The sequence below is a fragment of the Mastigoproctus giganteus genome, chromosome 8, assembly GCF_048544385.1.
Source record: "Mastigoproctus giganteus isolate SK-2022 chromosome 8, ASM4854438v1, whole genome shotgun sequence".
In the NCBI taxonomy this organism is placed as follows: domain Eukaryota; kingdom Metazoa; phylum Arthropoda; class Arachnida; order Uropygi; family Thelyphonidae; genus Mastigoproctus; species Mastigoproctus giganteus.
In genome coordinates, this window is record NC_143582.1 from 184509474 (window position 1) to 184536494 (window position 27021).

At 34.5% G+C, this 27021-nt stretch overlaps 1 protein-coding gene across 1 annotated transcript in view; it reads right to left on the bottom strand.

The window, feature by feature from the left end:
- Nucleotides 1-5759: 5759 nt before the first annotated feature.
- The window catches only part of crp (transcription factor cropped), an 83026-nt gene continuing 61764 nt past the window's right edge, over nucleotides 5760-27021 (bottom strand). Inside the window, exons 4-5 of the mRNA XM_090379951.1 lie at nucleotides 16699-16925; nucleotides 5760-6722 (exon numbers count right to left, since the gene is read on the bottom strand). Of these exons, the coding sequence (XP_090236077.1) occupies nucleotides 6078-6722; nucleotides 16699-16925 (872 nt within the window). The 3' untranslated portion in view covers nucleotides 5760-6077. The remainder of the gene's footprint in view (nucleotides 6723-16698; nucleotides 16926-27021) is intronic.

Below are 27021 nucleotides of genomic sequence, written 5' to 3' on the forward strand. Positions count from 1 at the left end.
TGTCTCCTGATAATTTATATGCATCCCAAACATTTTTCTTCTCTTCCACGAGTCTCATTAGTTCATCTGACATCCATTTAGGCCTAAAGCTTGAATACTATTTCTTGGTATGAAAGGCCTAGTATCTTCCAAGATTAATTCCTTGAATGCTTCCCATTTAGAATTTGCTGTTGGTAATATCATCAGTTGGTCCCACTGTAAAGAATTTAAAAACTGTTTGAGACTACTGTAGTCATCTTTACAAAACCAAAAGCTGTTCCCTTTACCCCTGATGGTAGTTACATCTTTGAGTAAATCCCACATCAGTACACTGTGATCATTGCCACCTAGTGTTTCATCTGCAGATTCTTAATGCACGAATAATCACTGCCGATAATCATATCAAGAGTATTACTCCCTCTGGTTGCCTTTTGAAGTGCTGCTGTCAAAAACAATCATCCAATAAATCTACAAGTCTTGCTATAGTGGGAGTGACCAACACACAAGTTCCAATCAATATCTGGGAGGTTAAAATCCCCCATTATAAGACAATCTGATTTACTGCCCCCCCTTCTATTTCTCTGTACAGATGTTTGTTGTACTCATCAGTCGTTAGGACTATTCTACTCTCAATACTCTGAGAGTAGGCACACTCCTACTCTCAATTTTGCTTTCCAAGTGCTTATGTCACATCAAACTGACTCAACACTGCACTGTCAACTGTGGGATGCACTTAGATTTGTGTTTCTTAACTAACAGCATAACCCCTCCTCCCTTCCTGACCTGTCTATCCTTTCTGTACACATTGTACTCCCCAAATTCTAATTCTGCACTGCTTATGTCTGTGAAACACCACGTCTCTGATATCCCAACAATATCTGCCTTTGATGTCTTGACCAGCATTTCAAATTCATCAAATTTATTTACTATACTCCTAGCATCGGTGTACATGCAAATCTCCGAAATTTGTGATTCATTCCATTTTTACTGACCTCTAAATTTTCTTTTATAGTAAATTTTTCACTTTCCTTTTGCTGAACTTATCAAAAGGGGCATTCATAAATGTGTTCAGCTAACTTTGATTTATTTCCTTGTATATTTCCCATTTCTACACAGTTCCAATGGTCCACTATTCTGAACGACATCACCAGTCTCACCAGTGAATATTTTCCTGTAATCACATGTTTTTATAAGTCGCATGCCTTCTAACCCTAGGAACTGTATCTTAATATACTGCACATTTCAACAATAAAAGATTATAGTAAGACTTAAAGTACTGTCTGTATTTACTGAAATTAATTACCTAGTGATAGCTTAATTTTATCAATACTCACCTCCTGTGAGTACTGATAAAATTAATTTCAGTATACTGCCCATTTTGTTTAGATGTAGTGTTTAAAACCTATAAACAAAATGGGCAATACTTTAAGAGTCAGGATTCCCATGTTTGGGAGAAGACATGTTACATACAAAAACACAGTTGCAGGAAAATAACATTAGCAAGGCAGGTAGGATGTTTTCAACAGTGGAAACTGGTACTGTGTTAAAAAGGGAAATACAAGAAATTAGGTAACTTAAATGCCTGTGTGTGTTTATTAATTTATATTTGAAAAACATTTGGGGGTGGAGCATTTCATGAACAGGAAATGTTGAAAAGGCTACACATATGGGAAGATTTAAAGACAAAGATAAACAGAAGTATAGGGAGGGTCACAGGTGTACAGATGAATTAAGTTAACTTTCACTCCCCCATGAAGGCATTACACTATAAAATTTAAAAAGGAGGAAGGGGGGGGGGGGTATAGCGGTATGTAATATTACTGCGCTAATATGTACAGATAATAGTCATTAATATGACTGATATTTTTAATGAGCTCAGTGGTACTCTTGACATTGAAAACAAGATGTATCTTATCTTGTATAAGCCATTGGGCATATAATGCTTTATTAATTTCAGAAAATAAATAAAATGAGGTACATCCACAAAAAATATTAGTTGCATATGGCAAGGAAATGCCAATGACAAGTTTCTTTTGCACGTAATCTCTGCTTCCCAGCCAAAGGGAGACATGGATTCCACATATCACCAGAGATTGATGCAAATAAAGATTTGATCTTTACTGCAGGCACTGTTTTTGAATCTGTTTCTTACTGGGTAAAAAAAAAACCTGTTAAAATTTGTTTAAACCTTAACAGGATGAAAACAAAGGATAGTCTTCACCTGGTAAAGTGTTTTACCTGTATTTTTAGGATATTCAGGATGTAGTTTATTGTCAGGCCAAAGTCTACCACCAGAAACTTCTATCCATGACCAATCATAAGGATATTGTGTTTCATCAGGGCAGAATTTAGGAGACTAGTGTGGAAGATTTGGATTATTTGCTTATATGTTACACTGTTAGGTTACCTCTATTCAAAGGTTGAAGGTATCAAAGAAACCTATTCTCATTCTTTGCTTCTAAGCCAAAGAAATTTAAAAATAATATTTAACACCATTACTGGCTTGATCAATGACCTTTATGAACAAAAGTCAAAAATTACGGAATTGAGTAGGACATCCATTTTTGGACTTTCTTGGCTCAGTTAGTCAGCCGTTGGCAAAAGTTGCTTTGGCAAAAAATAAAGTATTTCTTCTATCAAACTGGAAGAAAATGGTTGTTGAGGTTAGGTAGTTTCCCACAACATGATCTTAAAAACCTGATGATGCACATGTGTGACAACTTGCAGTTAATGTGTCAATAGGATGGTGGCAGAGTCAAGAAATGAAAGAAAATATACACTTGATTCAGTGTACGTTTATTGAGTGTCTTATCTGATACTTCTCATACCCATATATTGATATATACTCATTCAATTCTATCACTTGAAGGAAGTGAATTTATATTCTGTATTGTTCTGAAAGTTTTTTTTTTTTTAAGGCATTTATTGTGTTTACACTGGTACTGGTCAGTGTTCTTTCTTTATTCAATGGAATTAATTTTAAAACATAAATAAAACAAAATTTGGATAAAACATTTTATTTTCAGGCAATGAGGAGACATGCTAAACAGGCACAGAGTAAAATTAAAATCTTGTACACTGTTTACATTTAAACACACAAACAAAACATTTTGATATCCTCTTTACTGAAGAGTCCCAATAGTCATTAGAAAAAGGCAGTAGCTTTATTTAAAATAAACTGACCAAACAGTTTAAATATTATGCTTTTCTTTTTTATTTTAAGAAAGAAAGGGGGGGGAAAAAGAGAGAGGTACGAAATAATTTCTTTCTTTACTTGTCAAAACAAAGCGAGCATGTCTATATCTACGAATAGCATTTATTTATCATAGACGAAACATCGAACAAAGTTTTCCCAAATCCCAGAAACTTAAATGATATCAACAATATTATATAATTAACTAAACTGATGAGAGGTACATCCCTCCTCCCTTTTGAAGTGTAAGCATAAAGTACATGTTTTCCAAAAGTTATCACAAAAAATCTGCTTGAGATATAAATATCCAAACAGAGTGTAAAAACACTATTAAATGCAATGTTTCACAAGTTGTGGATAAGGCAAGTAAAAACTTTTAAATTAAAAGGGCCAACACACACACAAACACACAAGATTGTAATATAAGGTACAAAAATTGGTTATTAAAGTTAGATGTTTACAAAACAGCAACAGTTAAAAATGTGATTTCCATTCACACACCAAAGTCTCGAAATGGCTTAGGATCTTAAATATTTCCTTATTACACTCTTAGAATTATGTATAGTAAACAATGTTGATATAAACACAGCATAGTTAGTTTTTAACTTTTAGTTTCTGCTGACATATAACAACATGAAAATTTTTGCTTTAAAACAGAAAATGTGTGTCAGGCTGTAAATTGAGAGCAGTACGAGGTATTTTGTAACTAGTGTTGCCAAACCCCACTAAATTAGAATAAGAGGTTCTCTTATGAATGACAACACAATTTGGTATTAGTTTTTTCTTTTAAAAACTAATATAAAATATTAAGTAATTCTACTGTTAACTTAAAGTGATTATACCATTGGCCTGTGCCTGTGGGATTTTTTAAAATTATATATATATACACATACGTACATGTATACACACACAAAAGAAATTCATTTTAAAAAAAAGTTAAAACTTAAAGTAACAAGCAAATGGAAAATGCTTATTGCAATGGAACACATGCAACAAAAAAAAAAATCCTTTTAATATCAGATTCAAGTTAGATATGGTATGTTAGGATAAATACCCTTCAATTGTAATATCTGGAAGACTTAGTGCCAGCTTACATCACACACTATAAGAAGTTACATAAGCAAGCAAGGTCTAAATCCAAATGTCAATAATTAACCTCAGCATAATATAAATTCAAACAAATGCATTTTATCAAATTCATAAGCAGTTTTACAAATGTTTAAGTGCAATGGATGGTAATACATGCACTGAGCAGTATCTTCACATTAAACTATATTCCATAGTGGTGCCCAACATGTACAATACATTGCACTGTATATGTGTAAGGAACCTTAGATCTGATATAACTATTCCAAGGAATTACATAGATGCTTACACAGACACTAACTACACATTAATAATGAAGAACATATTACAGTATGCTGCAAATAAAACAATAATGATTAAAGAAATAACTACAAATTTCCAAACTCCGTGATAGAAGTCAGAAATGTATAATGATTTCCAAAACCATATGATAATAAATTATTGCTTTCTTTATATTTTGTGTTCACTTTTACACTTTAGGTTGTAATTAACTTGAATTTTATACAATGTTCAAATTAAATAAAAATTAATAAATAATTCTAATTTAGTTGATAGGTAAGATTTTCTAATTAAAATTATTAGAAATTTCCTTGTATTTTCATGTGAATGTAGTTATGTAAGCAGGTGTACTTCATTGCAATTTTCCACTTTTGGCACTTGACCTTTGCATACACTGAAAGCATGTTCTACAAAGAATTCTTTTAATATAATGAAATATGCAATGAAGTAAAACTAAGCACTAAATGGATGTTTCAGATAATTTTCCATTTCTTGTAACTTTTCTTATAGTTTAAAGGGAAACCATAGTTTAAGCTTTTCAGATACAGAAACTTGCTCAGCATTTAAATCTTAGTTATTATGCATGAGCATTTGTATATATGCGAAGTGAAGATACTGCTCTCAGTTTTAAAAGTGAAAAATTAAAATAACAATATGCACAAATGTACACTCCTCTGATTAAAGAAATTAGTCAAAATAGCTATAGGTATACACAAAAGGGAGGGAAGAGGACAGATATGAAAACAGAATAAATAACCTTGCTTACAAGTATTACTCCATTTTTAAGCCCTAAATTACTGCATGCCTTAGTGGTATGACTCTCCTCTATGCCTTGCACCTAAACCTACAATGAACGTGAATATTTACAGTGCATTAATGGGTGGCTAGTCTCTGCACGTCTTTATATATGATCTAATTTCACTGTTACTTTTTTTTTTTTTTTTTATCCCTTCAAGGTATAATTTAAGTGTTACCTAAAACCATGTATAAGTTTTTCCTATTGTGTAAATTTTGTTAAATTTTGCACTAGGTCTTGAAGGCATTAATTTTTTTTTTTTTTTTCATATATACAAAATTTAGCTGTCTTACATTTCATGTGTGCTAAGATTTAATTCTTGACAACAGCAAAAATTTATCTTTACCACATATATAAAACAAGTTTTCAATTACTGAATGTACTCTAGCCTGTTTTTAAATGCTTTCCACAAAATATCACACTGTAAGATACAGTGACAAAATTTACACCTGTCTACTGAGGTGAAAATATGTGAAACAAACAGCTAAAAACCTTTACATGGTAAGAGCACTATTTGTATTAGGTTAGTTTACATACCACTTAATGAAGCTATTGTATCAAACGATAACTACCAGCGAAGAAACTGCAAGACAAAAGACAGTGCAAAGGCACCCAAGGAACTGAAATAACCTCCAATGAAATGTAATGGATATTTTACAGCCAGTGGGTATGTGCCAACATAAATTTGTGAACGGTGGAATGACAACCCACTGATAAAGGAATGAGCTGTGGACCTGAACTGGATTAGGAGTGATTGGTCACAATCACCCCTGGCCGTGACTGATTAAGAGGAGCACTCTGGATGATCTGTTGTCTGATGGCAAATTCTGTGCTTGAACTGGAAAGATGGGACAACCTTTGTTCTACAGTCTGTAATGGTTCTGCTTTAATACTGACCTCATCAACCTGACTGGTTTCTGACAGGGGGGAAGTTGATAATGTGTCCTGTTTTAGTGGTTCCGGATCATCACAGAACAGATGATCACCTTCCAAATGTCGAATTGCTTCTACTATTGTCTCCAGGTTCTGACGAGAGGTACTTGCTGGATAAGCAGCACGGGGTTGAGGATGAACTACTGGCTCAGATATGGACACAGTCATTGGCTGTTGGAGTGGATGAGTAATTTCAGGTTCTGACGAAGGAGACATTATAAATGAAGTGGTAGTAGTAGTAGTTGCTGATGTCTCCAAGTGAAGGAGGGGATTACTATTTTTTCCTGATAGATCTTGTGGAACTTCAACACTATGCACAGGACTCTGTTCAACAATAGGTGGATCCTGAGATGTATCCATTTCATCTAGATCTTCACTAGATAAATGTGAAGGAGGACTGGATAACCTTGTCTCCAGCAGCAGTTGTGGTGACTCATTTCCTCCCTCAGCTGGATTCTAAAATTTAAAACATTTAATGAGAAAACATACTAGGGCAAAATAGAAAAAAAAAAACTTAGATTTTAATTAACAATATTGAGTCTAAACCCATTTAAGCTGACATTATTATTATTTTCCTTTTGCAGAAAAAATTATTTCAATTATAATTTGATAATTAACCAGCAGATCAGCCAATACGTACAAGCCTCTTTTTAATATATTACTTTATACAATTAGCTTCAGGGATGTGGATATATTTAAAATGCAAATAAGCTCATCAGTGTTCTCCCCAGAAAATTTTTCCAGCTGGATGGCATTATGAAGTAGCCAGGTGGGAAAGTGTAATACTTCCCATAGTATGTCCGAAATCAGTGTGCAGTACCATGCCGTACTGTGAAAATTGCTTAAATTTTAGCTGGGCAGTCAGTTACGTTCACCAGGTGGTGCACCCATTTGATAGTTCCTGGGGAGAACACTGCTCATAAATTTTAATAATAAATAGCTTTAACTCTTCAGCAGATGTTAAAAAAAAGGGGGGGGGGGGATGCTTTATGCAGCATTAAATATTTTTTTGGAATAAAGACTAAAAATAATTTAAGACTATGCACCTTGAAATGTCATCTGTTATGCTGGATGGAAACACTGCTACATTCTACTGTGCTAGCAGAAATTAATTTCAAATTTTGGAAAGATAAAGAATGCTTCCTTTGTATTCTGCAGACTAGAATGGTCATCATTAGGGAGAAGTGTGGTATTTAAGTATTTTTGAGCCTTTATTAATTTAGCTATCTTTTCCAAATTCTAAACAAATTTATAATTATTTCATATTAGCAATAATTCTAATTAAATTAACAACTTCCATTCCTCACAGAGTTATTTCAAATTGCTTTTATTCCTCATAGCTAGCCTAAGTCCTGAACTGCAAAATGCTCTTCAACATTCATATTAAATGTTGCAAGTTATTTTTAACATTATAAGAGATGCAATTAAAAATAATAAATTTTTTTAGGACCCACAAACCTTTTCAACAGTGTGCCAATAATGCTCACATAACATGATGCACCTTATGTGTTGAATTGCAATGGTAAACATACTTTGTATACTATCCAATGTATCATTTTCGAAATCAAAAAAATTATGACATTTGAAATTAAAATATACTTTTTAGTTTTAAAAAATTTCTAGAACAGGAGTTTTGGGGTGCCTCCGTAGCCAGGAGCAGCAGTGCATAGCACGTGCTTCTTGATTAGACCAGGGTTCGAGCCCATGACCACCAAATATGGAGGATGCGGAAAGGTCAGGGAATGACCACCGCATATCCCCGGAACAATATGGCCTTAGTTGCTAATGCTCCTAAAAATCAAATAACAAACAACAGGAGTTTACAGAGTAGTTTTTTTAGATTCTGTAAATATTAAAACTTTGTACATAAATTTCTTTTATTTGTTCTTATTTTGACTTGGTTGCCCAAACAGTATGAACCTATCGAAAATCAAGTCCATTTTGTAAAGTTATTAAAAAAAAAAAAATATATATATATATATATATTTAATTACTTAATGAAATTTTGTTGAGGTATTTATTTATTTATTTATTTATTTTGAATGAAATGATATCTTCAACATTATTTATTGTCGCCTGATTCAATTTCATCAACTTCTGGATCAGTATTCCAGAGAATTTCTTCAATTCTGCCCAAAATCAGAAACTAAGGATAACAATTGTGATATCCAGCACTGATTTTAAGCTATTTCCATGTTACATATAATAAACTATCTACCAATAGTTGTAAACACATAAGAGTTTACAACTATTGGTAACACATGTTACAAAATTAAATAATTCATATGGATACATCAGAAAGGATTAAAATTCTTCATCTGTGGTGCTCAATGAAGTTTAAAAATTATATTAGAAACAATTTTCTTCTATAAGTGCCAAAATCCATGATGCCTATGATATTAATGTAAAAGTATTACAAGCATTAACTTAGAAGTACAGTCTGGACAAAAGTCAGGACAGGTAGTCATTAAATGATATGTATTAAGTAAGAAATACCAACCATTTGGGTTTATCTTTGTTGTGTTTGTATCTCACAAATTATTTTAGCTTATAAGATATCGTAACCTGTTAATTTTACTATAAAAAATAATAAAGCACTCAAAACCTATATTGGTATTATTGTGTATTGGAAATATGTACATAATAGGGTCAAATGTGTCATGGTATTTTTTTTTTTTTTTAAGCCATTTCTTCAGTGACTACAGTGATAACTAAGGTTACTATTATGGAATTGTTAAAATTTTCAGTAGAGTTAAATAATACAGAATTAAGTTTTAGTAAATCAAACTTAGATCTAATTCAAAAATTTTTGTTTTAAGGTTACTTTTATATAGTAAATAACAATAATATGTAAACACTTACCAGCTGTCTTTGTAATATCACTGTCACAAAAGATCACTTCAGTCACAAAAATTTGTTGATTTGTTCACAGGTGAAACATATTATACTGTAGTTTACTTATTACCAATATATGTTTTAACCTTGTTAACCTCAATTCCTTATCTTATTACATATATTGCACCCATAAACAAATCAACAAGTTCTTCTGAATGAGGTGATCTTTTGTGACAGCGATATTGCAAAAAACAGTGTTTGTGTTTATGTATAGTGTTATTTACTATATAAAAGTTAACCTTAAAACAAAATTATTTGAATTATATATATGTTTACAATTATTTTGATTTATATATATGTTTATATGTTTGATTTGCTAAAACGTTTAATTCTACTAAAAATTTTAGGAATTCTGTAATAATAATAGTTACTGCTTTTGCAGTCACTAAAGAAGTGGTAAGAAAACACCACAAAACATTTGACTCCATTATGTACACATTTCCAATTCAAAAATAAACAATAGTACCAATGTAGGTACTATTATTTTATTTTCTTCAAACAGTTTACCTACACATCATGTTGCTCAAGGAATACTTTGAGCTAAAAGATTTCTGTAACAGCTACCTTTTTAATTTTTTTAATAAAGAGGAGTAGAACTGATATGAAAGCAAAATAAAGTTTTCGTGTATACATGTTTTCCTTTACTTGTTCTTGTCATTCCTTTGTTTCTTATCTGATTAGATATTGGTAAAGTGAATGTGAGGGTTGGAGAAACTAAGTGGAAGGGAACTTCAGAAACAGGATTTAAATGTTTCATATTCTAGTGGAGTGTGGTACATGTGACCACTAAAGGTAAACAACAGATTTTTTTATTAATTTTTATTTATTATTATTTTTTTTTAATTTTCACTTACCCTTAATGGTCCATGTACCACTATGAGTAAGCGAAGGGGTTTTAAAGGGTACACAACTGAATTTTTTATTTTACTTTATCAGACTTTTTAGCAGCAGAAAACAATTCAATAAAATTTAGTACAGTGGGTTATGTTTTAATAGTTAATTGAATCAAAATCTTGAAAACCTGAACCCTTTATGTGTTGCAGTGTGTAAAACTTTTCTCTTATTAGAATCAATTTCAGTTTATTGAATCATAAAGATGATAGAGTTATATAATCCAATTTTTTGGAAGTTTTTTCTCCTTCACCTAATTTTATTGAACTACACCCTTCTTGAGTTATCTAGTGTGCATGTGTGTTGTTTACATGTAGTGGTCCAAGCAACGTATGATAATTATGCCATTTGTTTACTGCTTGTTGTCTTCCCTTTCTGTGAATGAACTCTGTGTTGCATATATGAACAGTAACTGGGCTAATTTTAGAATGCCAGTAACAGTATTTTCAAAAAGTGCACTTTTTAAAATTTTGATTATCCTTTATTACTCAGTGAATGTTGTAAGTTGTCATGTAAAATATTTAAAAAGTGCTTTCTTCAATAGCTAACATATATCTTTAATTTCAGACAGGTACAAATCCACCTATGCCATCTTGTCAGAATGTTTGTTGATTTTTATTATACTTCTATTTTTTTTTTATTATTATTTCTATACATATGTATTAGTTTTAAAATGTGAAATTAGTCGATTAAAAAAGGGAAAACATCAGGAAAATAAGCATCTGCTTTTGCATAACCAACTATATGTTGCCCATTATATAACATAGAAGAGAGGCAGGCAGAAATGGAAAATTGCAGGAGCTAAGCAAAGAAACAAGTAAATAAACAACAATAGTTGAACCAAGATAAAAAGAAGGGATGACATAGATGGAATATGTATACAAAATTCTGAATATATTAAATAAAAGGCATATGTAGCCAAGATTACAAGCCAATAAATAATAAATTTAGACTAGCACCAACCTGAACAGTGCTGAGGCCAAGACTGTGAAATATCACTAAATGTAATAAACTAACCACAAAGGAAAAGAATAAATAAATGAAATTAGAAAACATTGAAAAGGCAAGATTCGGGAGAAATACATCCTGTGCTTTTATAATTTTTATTGTACATTAATAAATGAATACCATATATCATACTGTATTTGCTCTAGTCCAGATAAGTTCACTAAGTGAACATTAAGCAGGAGATATTTATCTATCAGAATTAATGTAAATAATTTTAACTCTCATTGGCCTGACCAACATTTCTGGCTGATTTTAAGGCACCATTTTCTCAATATAACAGAAACATACCATATTTCCCCATGTATGATGCACCTTAAATTTTTTTTGAAATTTGAAAAAAAAAAAATGTATTACATAAAGTTATTTGAACTCAAGTTTTATTCATCATAAAATTCATACAACTCATCACTGTCACAACTCTCATCCATTAGCTTGTCACGAATCACTGTCTTCATATATTGCCTCATCCTCAGTTCCATCTATGGCATTTGAAATGCCACACTTCTTAAATGACTTGACAACGATCTCAATCTTGATATTATCCCAGGATCTTTTCACCCAGGTACAAACTTCTCCTATAGTTGGTTTCTTCACTCTTCCTGATGATGTCAAATTCTCCCCAGAAGACTTCATCCACTGGTTCCATTCGTCTCTCATGGCAGCTTTGAAGGGTTTGTTAATGCTGACATCAAGTGGTTGGAGCTGGGATGTGAAGACTCCAGGTATGATGGAAAGTTTTGTTTTTTGCTCTGCAGTAATCTTCTTTGTATTTTTTGTTAAGTGCTCTGAACTGATCAAGCACCAATAGGGCAGGTTTGCGTAAGAGCCCACCTGGTCTTCTGCTCCAAACTTTCTCAAACCAGATCTTCATCCCATCCTGATCCATCTAACCCTTGTCATGAACGTGGACAATCACTCCTCGAGGAATGTCTTCTTTTGGCATTGTTTTGTGTTTGAGAATCAGCATAGGAGGCAGCTTAGTTCCGTCGGCACAAGCTAGAACAACTGTATAATGGCTCTTTTCATGTCCACTTGTCTTCACAGTTAGTTTTCACCCCCTTCTTATCAACAGTTCTCTTACTTGGGATATCAAATTGAAGGGGGATTTTGTCCATATTTGCAATCTGTCCCAACTCAAAGTGATGTGTCTTCCGACATTGAATGACAAAACGATGAAATTCAAGGACCTTCTGCTCGTAGCTTTCAGGCATCTTTTGGGTAAATCTGGTGCGTGTATGCATGCTTAGTCCATTCCGTTTCATGAACCTGAAGCAATAATTGTGTCCTCCTTTGAAATCAGTAACTTCTTTTTCATCAGCAATTTTTCTTGCCTCGTGCTGAACCATCTTTGTGGACACGGGAATTCCAATTGCCCTTTGCTCTTCAATTCATATCTTCAACTCTCTCTCTAAATCAGGCCATTTTGCTGACTTGCCTCTAATAGCCTTCTTCTGCCGTGGCATTTTCAGTAGGGTTTCTTCTTCCCGTAGCCAGTCTCAGATTGTTTTCTTCGTTGGAGGAGGACCAAACTTATCAGCAGCACGATTTCCATTCACTTTTGCAAACTGGATCACTTTTAACTTGAATTCAGCACTGTACGAAAATCTTTTCTGAGCCATTTCTGGGCAGAACGTGGCAAAACGTAACCTAATATACCGGTAACAAGTGCGGAAAAATGAGCGCAAAGACAAGTGCGAAAAAGCAGGAAATGCAAGTAAAAAAAAAATCTACAACCACTGTATAAGACGCACCCAGTTTTTAGACCCCAAATTTTTCGAAAAAAAGGTGCATCTTATACATGGGGAAATACGGAATATATATACTGTAATTACTTTATTTATAATAATAGCTTGTAATACTGATAATTGTCAAATCACACTCAAACCACTGATGTAGTGTAAATCTAGCACTCTCCCAATTTTTTTTTTTTTTTTTTTTATGTTAAATTCAGTTTGCAATTAAGTTTTTCCAATAGCTTTTCACCTTTGTGTTATTAGCACTAGCCAACTCACTTAATCTATTACGACCCTTTAAAAAAAAAAAGGAGAGAGAGAAGTTGAAACTATCTGTACTGGTCTTATTTACCTATGATAAACTAAAATCAATCACATGAACACAAAATGCATATAAACAATATGTAAACCAGAAGTGATTAGAAACAAACTGAAAACAGCATTGCTAAACAGTACTACTGCACAGTCAGCTAAACTACCAGGAAATTCCAGTTCCTAAAAAGAAGTTTTATAAACAATTCAATTAGCTTCTGTTAATTAGAACCCGAGTAGGCACTCCCTTTCCCATAACACCACCAGGCAGGAGGATGCATGAAGTATATATTTTTGTAATACGCAAGAAATAGTGCACAAGACTGCAGCCATGGACACAGGAAACTTGTGCCAGAACAAACAGCTACAGAATATTAACACATAGGTGTAAATTACTCAGAGGCAATAACTTTTTGGACAATAAACAGATAATTTCAAAGTTTCTCCTTGTCATAAATGGGAAGTGCTTTGCATTTCCAGTTTGTCCAGCAAATTAAGCCATTTTCTTGTTAATTACAGCATCTGTTAAACTCCATTTCCAATAGCAATATCAAAGAACACACCTTCAAAGGCATGCATTACAAATTACAACTGACTGGAAAATCAGAAAGAAAAGTTAGTTTTGGAACCTCTCAGGCACCCACACACCTGCCAATGGTAACTCATTCCAAAGTGTTTGAGTACTGTTACTCCAGAGGAACAGAACACAATTCTGGAGGAGGGTGTCAAAATATAGGGAGTGCTACAGAGAACAAGTACTGGCTGAACTGTACCATTTCTGTTTTCTGTCATCTTCATAATGTTTATCAAGTTCCACAAATAATGAATGAAACAGTTTTCTAAATAAAACTTATAATACATGGGGGGAAAAAATGGTAGTATAATCACAAAATGTGGTGTTGCTATATATAGATGTGCACTGATAAAGAGAGTCTCTTTTACTGCTACCTCCAACTGCCTATCAAATCATAGGTGACTGGCGAATGTAATTTTACTAATATGCTTATAAATGAAATTTCTTTTTTTCTGAAGGCATTGATTGATTCATTCATTCTATAAATATGCAAATTATCAAAAAAGCTCAGTTTTTAAATTCTGTACAGTGGGATCAACTGATGATGGTTACCAACAGTAAATTCTAAGTGGGAAGCATTCAAGGAATTAATCGTGGATGCTACTAAAAGTTTCATACCTATTAAAAAATATTGTTCAAGGTTTAGGCCTAAATGGTTATCAAATGAACCAATGAGACTTGTAACAGAGAAGAAAAATGCATGGGATGCATATAAATTATCAAGCGACTCAGAAGCCTATGGCAGATTACGAGAAATCTTTGGCAAAAGATGCTAAGAAAAACAGCAAGGATTTCTTTACTTATATAAACTCTAAAAGGAAGGGGTTGAATCTGATTGGTCCACTTAACATCGATGGTTTGACTGTTGATGATCCTGCTCAGATAGCAAACAAACTGAATGAGTATTTTGCATCTACATTCACACGTGAGGAATTATTAAAGTTTGAAAATGGCAGAAGGTTATCAAATTGTAGCAGGGTGCTTAATGATTTTGTAATAACGGAGAGCAAAGTGGAGGAGAAATTGTTGAAGTTAAACATAAGAAAGGCACCTGGGGTGGATGGGATCTATCCAGTTATATTAAAGGAGGTGGCAAAGCAACTAAGCAAACCCTTAGCCATAATTATGAGAACATCCTTGGACTCAGGGGAGGTTCCCACGGACTGGAGATGTGCAAATGTATCCCCAATTCACAAAGGGGGATCGAAGGGTGACACGAGTAATTACAGACCAGTTAGTTTAACTTCTGTTCCAGGAGTCACTGGAGTCACTGGTTAAAGATGCATTGCAGGATCATCTAGACAAGACTGCAGCAATAATTCAAACACAGCATGGGTTTGTTAAGGGAAAGCCTTGTTTGACAAATTTGATTGGTTATTATGATGTGGTTACAAAGGAACTGGATGCAAAAAATAATTTTGATATTTTTGGATTTCAGGAAAGCTTTTGACACTGTTGCGCATTGAAGACTAATATTGTACAAATTGGAGCAGAATGGTATTAAGGGTAAGTTTCTACAATGGATAAAAGGATGGTGAGTAGGAGAAGACTGAGGGTGGTAATTAATAGGTGCTGCTCTTCGTGGACTAATGTTTTTAGTGGAGTCCCACAGGGTTTGGTGTTGGGTCCACTGTTGTTTTGTATATTTATCAATGATATTGATGAAGGTATATCAGGCTTAGTGTCGAAGTTTGCAGATGATACAAAGATTGGCTGGGTCGTTAATTACAGTAATGGCAGTGTGCTACTGCAACAGGATCTAGATAATTTGGGAAGATGTGCTAAGAAGTGGCAACTGAAGTTTAACCTTGACAAATGATTGTCCCTCTGTATAAGACAATGGTCAGGCCATGTCTTAAGTACTCCGTACAGGTCTGGAGACCTCATTTTAGAAAGGATGCCGATTTGCTTGAGCGTGTACAGAGAAGGGCAACAAGATTGGTGAGGGGAATGAAGGGATCCACTTACCAAGAGAGGCTTAAGTTCTGCAAATTGCAGTGGCTGAGACTAGGCACCTACGCAGTGATCTGATGGGATCCTTCCACTTGTTCGGATTACGAACCTAAGGGGGCATAAATTCAAATTAAGAAAGGACAGATGTAGAATAGATGTGCGGAAATTTTCCTTTCGCCAACGGGTGGTTAATTGCTGAAATAAAACTTCCATCTGTCATTGTGGAAGTTGATAGGTTGAATAAATTTAAGGAAGAACTGGACAGGCATTCGGAGTGAATGGTGTGGGTTTTTTTTTTTTTTTTGGCTGATGCTGCATAAGCTCATACACTTGCTTTCTTGCATCACATGCCACTACTACTCTTTATCTGCCACCAGGGCTCACTCTCTAAGAATGTGCACAGTGTACAGCTGTGTTTAACGAAGTGATCTCAAATGCCAAATATTTGCAGCCCACCAACAAGTCACACCATCAACACTTGTTGGCAACAGCAAAGTAATACCAAACACTCAAATTTCCAAATATGCAAATTATCAAAAACCTGTACTTAAATCTAAGACCAACTGTAATTGTTTTTCATTCGCATTACCTGTGATTGGCTGTGACTGATCATACTGAATGTTTTCAGGGAAAAAAAAAAAAAAAAAATTATGAAACAAAGCATTTATTTGCTTTGATGAATATTTCTCCACAATCTGCCTAAGCACACTTTATCTATCAGTAAAAGTGGGTTTTATTTTGTCTATATTAAAAAATAAAAAGTGAAATGGAATTTTTTTTCCTGTAAACCTCCCTGACATACTAATCGACTTCAAATTAGTGAAATTATAGTATCCTTATAATACTGATAAATCTGACTAAAAAATGAATAGCAAATGCTTAGAAAATGGTACTCACCTTGTATAAATCTGCAATAAAATATTTTTGGTAGATGGTGGTCTACCAAAAATATTTTATTGCAGATTTATACAAGGTGAGAACCGTTTTCTAAGCATTTGCTATTCATTTTTTAATTGACTTCGAATTTTAATTCAAAAGAATAAAAAAAAAAATTAAATAAACTTACATCTGTTACACGCTGCTGGTACTGCAACTGTACCTGGTGAGCAATTTCTCGAATGCGTTCAGGATATAACTGTGCTTCCAAGTTCCTTGTTTGTTCTTCCAGATGCATGCGCAGCTTTCTTTCTCTATCTAACTGTACCCTTAACTCAATCATCTCTTGCCTTAAATCATCAATACTGGGTTCACTCTCTGATGGGCTCATGCTACCTATTCCCTCATCACATTGCTCTGAAAAACAGAATAAAATTTTTTTAAAAATTACACTGAAAAATGCAGCAAATGGATAAAATACCAAAATTCTTTTCACTTAAGCTTATCAATAAACTATATTTTGTAAAAAATGCTACAATTTCCTTAATTGTTACATTACATCAGACAACAAATTTATTATTATTTTTTTATCTTTCATAAATTAAATATAGTTCTCTTTTATACAGCAGAAACTTGATTAAACAGGGATGTAAGGTGTCCAGATAGCAAAAAAATCTATATAATTGAACAAGGAAAAAATCATTTTACATGTTTTATTTTTAAAAAAATATTCAAATTACATAATAAAATAATGTACATAAAGAAAATTGTTTTTTGAAAAAAGTCACATTGATATTTGTTTAAAAGTTGCTCTCCTTTTCATAGCTGCCAAATCACATACACATAAAAGTTGTCTTCTGTTACATTCTTCCCATCTCTCAAATCACTTCAGAGCAACCTCTAAACATTGAAAAGCTTCAAACATGAAGCTTTTCCTAGTCCTGTTCCTCTGCTTCCATGTTCAACAAGGACTCAATTATTTCACCATCATTCAAAATTTGGAATCCAGAATCAACAAAATCAGAATTTAACCGTGCACTGGCATCTTCTTCATTGCAATCTCTATATATTTAAATTTATCTTAATGTTTCCTTGACTTCTTTTATAATGTTTTCATTTGTGTTACTGTCATCAGAACTTCTGAACAGCCTTTTGAAGATTTTGTTCCATGATTTTTTTTTTTTTTTTTCAATGTTGATACATCTAAAGAATTTCACAGAAGGCTAACTTGAAGCAACACTCCTTCAAATTGATTTTTTAAAAGAAATTTATAACTGTTTCTTGTCATTGTCATCAGCTAATAAGAACCATTAAGTGTTTTCAATGCAGGCATTTTAGTGTTTCCATTACACATTGATTGTATTACAGATGTAACGTTTGGCGGAAAAAACTTAACCATAACCATTCTATCAATCTGGTTTAAGAATTCTATTGACGGATGTGAAGGTGCATTATCAAGTAATAATAATATTTTTCCTTCTTTTATTTTTGATATACTTTCACTTATAGAAAGAAAGTTTTTCTATTACATTGTTTGAAAATTTCAATATTCATCCATGCTTTTTTTTCTGATGATCATACATAACTGGGAGCACAGTTGAAGCATCTAGGAATTTTTGACTTCCTGATAAGAAACAACAGCAATCAGTGTCTGCCAGTTGAATTGGCACAAACCATTATGTTTATATGTTCTTCACCTGTTGGTGAAGAACATATAATCATATAAACTGGTGCAGTACTCTCATGGCATGAGGCTAATGATTTGCTGTTGAGTGCTTTTCAGTTTAAACCAGGCTCATCAGCATCTCCTCTACAAACAACTTCAATATTTCTATAAAAATGTTTGCTGAAGATATGTTCGCAGAAAGCTTTTCTCCATAAATTTCAAGTTCTCTAATACCATGTGTGCCTTAAACTTTCTGAGCTAATCAGAACTTGCTTTGAAGTTAGGGTCTCCATTTAATTTTGTATTTAAAAAAAATGTAGATTTTCACATTAAATGACCAGATATTAGCTGTCCAGAAGGTTGCTATTGAAAAAAACCACATGCAGGCAGCCTCTTCAACTTCATTTTGAAGCTGCTTTTCTCATAACTTTACATGATAATTACCATCCTCATTCATCAGATGAGTAGAGAATTTTATGATGGTTTCACTATTTTTCTTTATGTCTGAGATTGCTGATGTGCCAATTTCTCAGCCAGAAAACATTCCAATGAACCCCTTTTCAAGACCTTAATTAAAGCCATTTTATCTTTTAACGTGCACAATGCATTTTCCTTTTGGTGAAATATCGGTATTAAACATTTTTATTTTATAAACCACAGTCGAAAAAATACCCACTCACAAAATGAACAAGTGCTTTGGTTAGCCGTACCCAGAAGATGTGTATTTCCAAATGCTGAACTATTACATGCCATACTGGCATGTGTACTGCCCGCTACCTACTGTTTCACCTTGCTGTGCAACACAATATCTGCTACATATTTTTATCTGTCATTTAATATTTATTATGTATTTGTCACATGCAATCCAGATAATCGAATTACTATACGTTTACAATGTGGAGTTGGAATATGAATTCAGTCATTCTAGCACCCAGGGGTATATATATATATATATATATATATATATATCTACACACCCCTTCTCTCCCTTGTTAGGTTCTTTGTTTAGGTTTTCTCTGATTGTATCACCATTATAATTAATTATCTTACGTTTATAACTGTTAACTAATTGCCATATCCACTATATATATATATATATATATATACACACACACACATACAGGGTGATTCACTACCAGTGCGACAAACTTGCAGGAGGTGTAGGGGGCACAAAGACGAATCGGAATCACATAGCATTTCAGGGTCCGAAATGCCTTCGTCATGTGGGAGATCGCGTGAGCAAAGAAAAAGAACAGAAACAGCAACTCGTTAATGTAACAGAAATCATTTTAATGACAAGTTTTACACTGGCAAAAAGCCATGCTACAGAAGGTGTTTGAAAGTTCAACCAGAAGCAGTCGCACAGGCTTCACAGCGCCGCCGCATGGAATCCCTAACGTTCTGGAAGAGTCCTGGCAGTTAGAGAAAGATGCAAGCGAAGAGGTCCTCAACTGAATCAATGGGGGTCTCATACACCAATGTCTTCGTTTGACCCCAGCAGAAGAAGTCCAGGCATGATAGGTCCGGCGATCTAGCAGGCCAATGAACTGGACCACCACCACGACCTATCCAATGTAACGTTTAGGTGTTGGCGGACGTCATTGGTGTAATGTGGGGGAGCCCCATCATGCTGGAACCACATTGAGTGGCGCAATGACTGAGGAACATGTGCTTCTTCAATAAGTTCGGGCAGGACTTGCTGTAGAAAAATCAAGTATGCCCTACCGTCCAGACAAGGGGGCAGAAGGTACGGTCCAATGAGGTGGTCTCCAACAATGCCGGCCCAAACACTGACAGAGAAACAGCGTTGAGTTGCACGTGTTCGCGTACCATGGGGGTTCTCCAAAGCCCACAAATGGGCGTTATGTTGATTGAAGGTTCCTTCTCTTGTGAAACTTGCCTCATCTGGATGCAGCAAATGCGCTGTCTGCCGCACTCTGTTTTTGTTTGTTTTGTTGGTTTTTTTTTTTTTAGGAGCATTAGCAACTAAGGCCATATTGCTCCGAGATATGCGGTGGTCATTCCTTGACCTTTCCGCATCCTCCATATTTGGTGGTGACGGGCTCGAACCCCGGTCTAATCAAGAAGCGTGTGCTCCGCACTGCTGCTCCTTCCCACCTGGCTACAGAGGCGTCTGCCGCACTCTGTTGAAGAAACCAAGTAGCAAAAGTCCTCCGGAGTGGATAATCCGCAGGCTCCAATGATTGGACACGTTGCAGATGGTATGAACTCATTTCATTTGTCGACAGTATCCTCCATACAGTGGATTGGGAAATACCCAATCGTTGGCCTATCGCTCGAGTACTCTTACTCGGATTGCCTTCTGCAAGACATAGGACATTCTCCTCATTGTCTAGCATCCTCGTCATTCGCTCTCGATTCATGGTACCTCTCGTGAAACAACCAGTCTCACGTAACTTTCTGTGCACACATGCAAAAATTGTTTGATGAGGAGCACGCCTGTGCAGGAAACGTTCCTGGTACAAGCGCAGAGCGGCATGCCCGTTACAGTCCGCAGCTCCATACGCGAGGTGCATGTCGGCCAGTTTAACGTTTGAATACTCGTCCATCCTACTGCCTCGTGAACCGGTTCGCAAATGCAGACTTCCAGTGCAGTCGCTGTTCACGCGACCTCCCGTTCAACGTCCTCTACCGCATGATGAAGGCATTTCGGACCCTGCAATGCTATGTGATTCCGATTCGTCTTTGTGCTACCTACACATCCTGCAAGTTTGTCGCACTGGCAGTGAATTACCCTGTATATACTTTACATATAGCCAAACAAATTAGAAAAATAAGAATTAAAATTAAAAAAAATATATATATATATATATATACACACACACACACACAAATACAGAAACTCCCCAACTTACGGAAATTCAACTTTACGCAAGTTTTTGCCGGCTGGTACAAACAAAAAAAAAAAAATCGTGGAAACATATTTTGCATCCCATCGGAATAAATGGAGATATCTTGAAAGTGTCGTAACGTGAACCGAATAACACTAATTTTTTTTTTGTAATTCGTTTCAAGTCCTTAGAAGTTGAAAATTTCGCTATATAAAAGCTATTTATCTCTCTAAAAGGGTCATATTTATAATGGAAATTGCATTACCCTTTCATCGTTATTATATGTTCCCGTTATAAGAATCAATTTTGAATGCCTTTGTGATAGTTTCTAAAGGACGCTTCTGGGGGCTACGACCAAAAACAATATGCACTTTACGGTTTATTGGGCTTTTCTGTTAGTGCATCTAATTATTAATAATTGGTAGTAAACTCGATCTTATTGCATTTGCAATAATACCGATAACTGCAATTGTGTGGGTTTTTATGCCATGAAATGTGTTCCCCTTCACTGAAATCTGCAATCATATAAAAAACAAATTTTCAGAGACTTCTCTTCATTCCTATTTAGATATGACAATGATGAAGGGGAAGTGACCAACGAAAAGTGCAAGTGGTGGTAGTGCCAGGAAACGAAACAAAATTGATTTAGAAATGAAGATGAAAATGATAAAGAAATACGAAGCAGGGCAAAGTTTGTCATCTACTGCACGGAATTAGGTCTCGCTGCTCCATCAGTGAATACTATTTTAAGGGACAGTGCTCGTATAAAAGAACATGTCAAAGGATCGACGCATTTAAGATCAAAAGTGATCACAAAACAGCATTCAGGTGCTATATCGAAGGTGGAAAAGCTATTAATAATATGGATGTAAAATCAGATTCAGAAGCAAGTGCCGCTGAGTCTAGTGACAATTCAAGCAAAAGTAACAAGTATTTATAAAGATATTAAGGATATGTATAACAAACCGCAACCCAAGTTCGTGGCAAGCAACAGGTGGTTTAATAGGTTCAAGCATCGTGCTGGTTTCCACAATGTTAAAAGTATACAGTGAAGTCACCAGTGCCGATTCTGCAGTTGCAGAGAAATTTTGTGATGTGTTGGGAAAAATTATTGATGAAGGAGGCTATTCAATGCAGCAAATTTTTAACATTGAGGAGACTGCTCTGTATTGGAAAAAAATGCCGGATCGAACATACATTGCCAAAGAGGAAAATACAATACCAGGTTTCAAGGCGTCAAAAGAAATCTGTAATCTCCCGCTGCATTAGCCCCAAGCAAGAGTGTGGCTCTTGCTTGGGGCTAATGCAGCGGGAGATTACAGATTAAAACCATTGCTTGTGTACCATTCTGGATATCCTCGTGCATTTAAGGGTATCAATAAAGCCATCCTACCTGTGCATTTCTGATTGAACCGGGCGCCTCCGTAGCCAGGTGGGAAGGAGCAGCAGTGCTAGCACACGCTTCTTGATTAGACCGGGGTTCGAGCCCATCACCACCAAATACGGAGGATGCGGAAAGGTCAGGGAATGACCACCGCATATCCCGGAGCAATATGGCCTTAGTTGCTAATGCTCCTAAAAAACCAAACAACAACTGATTGAACCAGAGAGCACGGATAACATATCCCGGAGCAATATGGCCTTAGTTGCTAATGCTCCTAAAAAACCAAACAACAACTGATTGAACCAGAGAGCACGGATAACAATATATCTCTTTGAGGATTAGTTTAAATGCTGCTTCATTCCAATATTTCTTTACAATATTTTTCATTGAAAAATATTGGAAAGACAATGACGTTCCTTTCAAGATTTTGCTTCTATCAGATAATGTTCCTGGACATCCTACACATCTAGATGATTTCAATTCGAACATGAGAGTCATATTTCTACTGCCAAACACGACTTCACTCATCCAACCTATGGATCAGGGAGTTATTTCAAATTTAAAAGTATACTATTTACCCACAACATTAGCTCAGGCATTGTCTGCAGTAGACAATGAGAAAAATTTTACATAAGAGACTTTTGGAAATCTTACAATATTTACCATGGCATCTTAAATATTAAGGCCTGGGCGGAAATTACTAAAAGTTGTTTAAATGGCGCATGGAAGAAAATATGCCCACCGCACGTAAAAGGCTTCGAAGGATCTTAAAAAGATGAATCATATTAAGAGGTTACAGATGATTGTAAAGGTTGCAGAGCTACTTCAGTTGGAGGTTGATGCCAAAGACATGGAGGAGTTAATAAAGGAAGAAAAGAAGGAATTATCTAATGAAGAACTTATTGACTTGCAGGCAGCGATAGTGAAAGAAGAAAACGCTGATGAAGCTCAAGATGAATCAAATGAGGAGCCGAGATGCTTCATCTCGGCTCCTCATCGGCAATAGCGAGGTTTAAGCAGATGGATCCTGACAGCGAACGATTCTTAAGTTAACAGAGGAGTAAATGATATGCTTGCTTGCTACAAAGAAATCTACGATGAAATTAAAAAAGCTATCATCCATTAATATGTTCTTTCATAAGGTTGAGCGGCTGACCCCTTCTAAATCTCCTCAACCTCCGCAGCGGCGTACTTATCAGCTGAAGACGGCAATTCTAGCAATGATGCTCAAAAGGTAAAACTTACTGACGTTATGACTGTCTCCTCTCTTTTTTTGTAATTTATAATTTTTTTAAATTGCACGCTTTTGTAATTTTCCTGCACACGAGATAAAAAATGAATAGATACAATAAATAATTCTATTCACGTGTTCATCAAACATTTCATTTTTCATTCAATCAATTCAGCGAGCACAGGTGCGAGTGCTGCACAAGCATGGGGGAAATTCCAACTTAAGTAGCGCTCTGCGGAACGCAACCCTTACATAAGTCGGGGAATTCCTGTAGATCAAACATTGGAAAGCAATAAACAGTAAACAGTTTCTCTCACTGATATCTAGCAGCTATTGTTAGCAGACTACTAATAGGCTAGTAGACTGCTAACATATTTGGTTACGTCCTCCGCGCTTGGTTCTTAATCCAAGTATTTAATTCAATAAGCCAAGAATTCGTTTTTTTGTTTGTTTTTTTCCCCCATATATAATTTTGAACTTACATTTATCATGCACTTCGACCACCATATCAGTTACATTTTGACATATGATATAAGAACATTTGAGAGAAATTGTGTCCTAAAGTAAAACAACAGCAATCAGTATTACAAAAAGTAAAAATAAGACGGAGACTGTAATTACTATAATTTAGTACATTAATTGAGATTACTATAATTTACTTGGCTGAGTACAGAGTTCTGTTGCAGATATTGGACTGTCACTGGAAAGAATCAGTTAATAGGAGAAAAGACCCAAAAATCACCACCATTAGGCCTTTGTTTTGGCCAAAAGATTTCCTTCACCAGGATGAAGTGATGTAAATGCAACAGAAATGAAGAAAGAATGGCCATATTTGGGAATAAATAATTTAAAGTTGGAAAATTCTGCCTAAGTTACACAATGGGCCTGAGCTGCTTTTTCACAAATTCCAGCAATAATGAAGTTCTGCTCACTAAACACAAGCATCATAACTATACACAAAGAAATCCATATGTCACAAACATTCTTGATGTTAAACTTCTTGCTATAACGACAGTTTTTTCATGCCCATAACCTAAAGAAAGGGAATATTTTTTTATATTTCACTGCAATTTTTTAGTTTTTTTTTTTTTTTTTATGAAAACCCCAAACACGAAAGTTATCAAAACCTATAGTACTTAGTACCGTGCATGGGTTGAAGAAGTATGGAGGGAGGGGGATGCCGGAAACTTTGCTCTAGAGACTAAACATGGGTTTCGCCACTTCAAGCCTCCAATAAGCAAAGTGGTGGTATTTCACCGGTTGATGAAAGACATCTACCACCTGAAGTATTCTGCAAGAATTCTTATGAAGGATTATTATAGAATACCTCTCCATTTCTTCAAAAAATATTAGTATAAATAATTTGTACATACAGTGATCTTCCATTAAAATGCTTCCCTTTATAGTGCTATTTCTTTTTAATGCTCTTTTCTTCTGGTCAATCCTATATCTTTATAGGAGTACTCCTGTTTATATCACTTTTTCTTTTAAGGTCCCAAGAAGGAATAAACCCAGATAACCCTCCTTCCTCTTCATTTTTATCTTTGGGAAAGGTATGTCAAAGACTAAACTCTAGAAGCCTTAATCATGCAGTTGTTTATTTCAAATTGTCCTTGGTGCAGGTGTTGTTTATTTTATAGTGCATTCAAAAACCTGTGCATTCAAATGCAATGATGACCCTTTGCATTTGAATGCACAGGTTTTTTTTTTTATTTATTTAACATTATCCATATGCTTTCCATGCTTTGCTAGTACAGTTAGTCTTGTGTGGTATATGTGTGTTCAATATTGCATCAATAAATTTCATTTTAAAAAATTTTCATTCTTATTAAACAAAAGAAAAAGTGCTAAAATAAGCAAATGGAGTACATTAAATGTTCAGATTTTTAACTTAATATAAGATCTACCATGAAAAATGAGAAGTAGCCTACAAAAAGGAGAGGAGGAGGTCCCATTATAATGCCTTATGGAGCCAATTCCTTCGAAAAGAGCTATAACAGAAGTTTACCATATATGTCGTTCCAGAAGCAGAGAAGTAATCTGTATGTACATCTTTTTGGTCTCTATCTTTTTCACAATTCGAATTTTTATAATTTGAAAACTATTTACACATAAACATGTTGAATAACATGTTTATGTGTAAATAGCAATGTGTAACAGCAAAAAAAAACAAATTAAATTGCATAACTTTTTTTAAACCGGGCAAATGAAGGTCATTGTCTACATGGCGTGCGCTCTCTCGCTCTCTCTCTCACAGCAGGTCACAAGAACAGTTTCTTACCACTAATTATGCATATTTCAAAACAGGATTTAATTTTTGTTGATCAACATTTATAGTTAAATTTATTTGCATGCAGTTAATTAAATATGAAAACCCAACACTAGTAATATCGTGAAATATTTAGGAAGTGCACAACACAAAAAAAGCAATACATTACTAAAAACTATATTTTGAAATGTCAATGTGAAACTACATTTTGTGACACTAGTTTTCAACTGGCGTGCAGGAGGTAATAATTACAGCTGCATACCTAGTCACAGGTTGGGCATGCTAGCACTTTTAATCTTCATAATAAAAATAGAAATTTAGACTTTTTAAAAGTAAATATATTTAAAAATATTACACAACATGTGTTCCTAATGATGACTTCGAAATTTGTTATGGGAAAAAGAAAATGGATCCAGCATATAAATAAACACATGTGAATACACTTACTTCAATAAAAACATTTTAAAATTTCAGTGAGATGGATGTGCCTACAATTTAGCAGCTAGGAGATCCATCCTTGGTTTTATTCTAGTGACTGTTACTCTGGGCTCTGGTTCCACATCCAAAAAGAGAAAAATTTTGCTTTTTAATATATTCATTCACAATTGAAGAAAGTAGCTTTATGAAGTGAAGCAAAAAGTAAGAATGCTTCAACAACCTTTGCAGAAAAATTTGGATATTCTTACTTCATGGAGACATTAAACCTTGCAATATTTTTTGACTTAATTCCATTTTTAATGTGGCATCATTTGATATCTCTAACCAAGGATGGACTCTTTCCACATTTATGTCAAAAAGATTCTATATCCCATTCAAACCCTTATGTTTGCAAGCCTTGGAACTTTCAGATAGGTTGATAAATATTTATAATGAGATTTTACAATGTTATTAATCTGAGTGTGAATACAGAGAATTTTCTGAGGCATTGAAACATTTGAAATGTTTTTTTTTTTTTTTTTTTTTTTTAAAGAAAGAGAAATCAAAAATTCAGGGCAAAAGTCTCAGAAAAATTTACAGATATATAAGGTAGTACAAATGCATCATGTCATCATATATGCAGTAAATTTTCCCAAGGTCTGAGGCATTTACCCTGAATTTTTATTAAGTATTC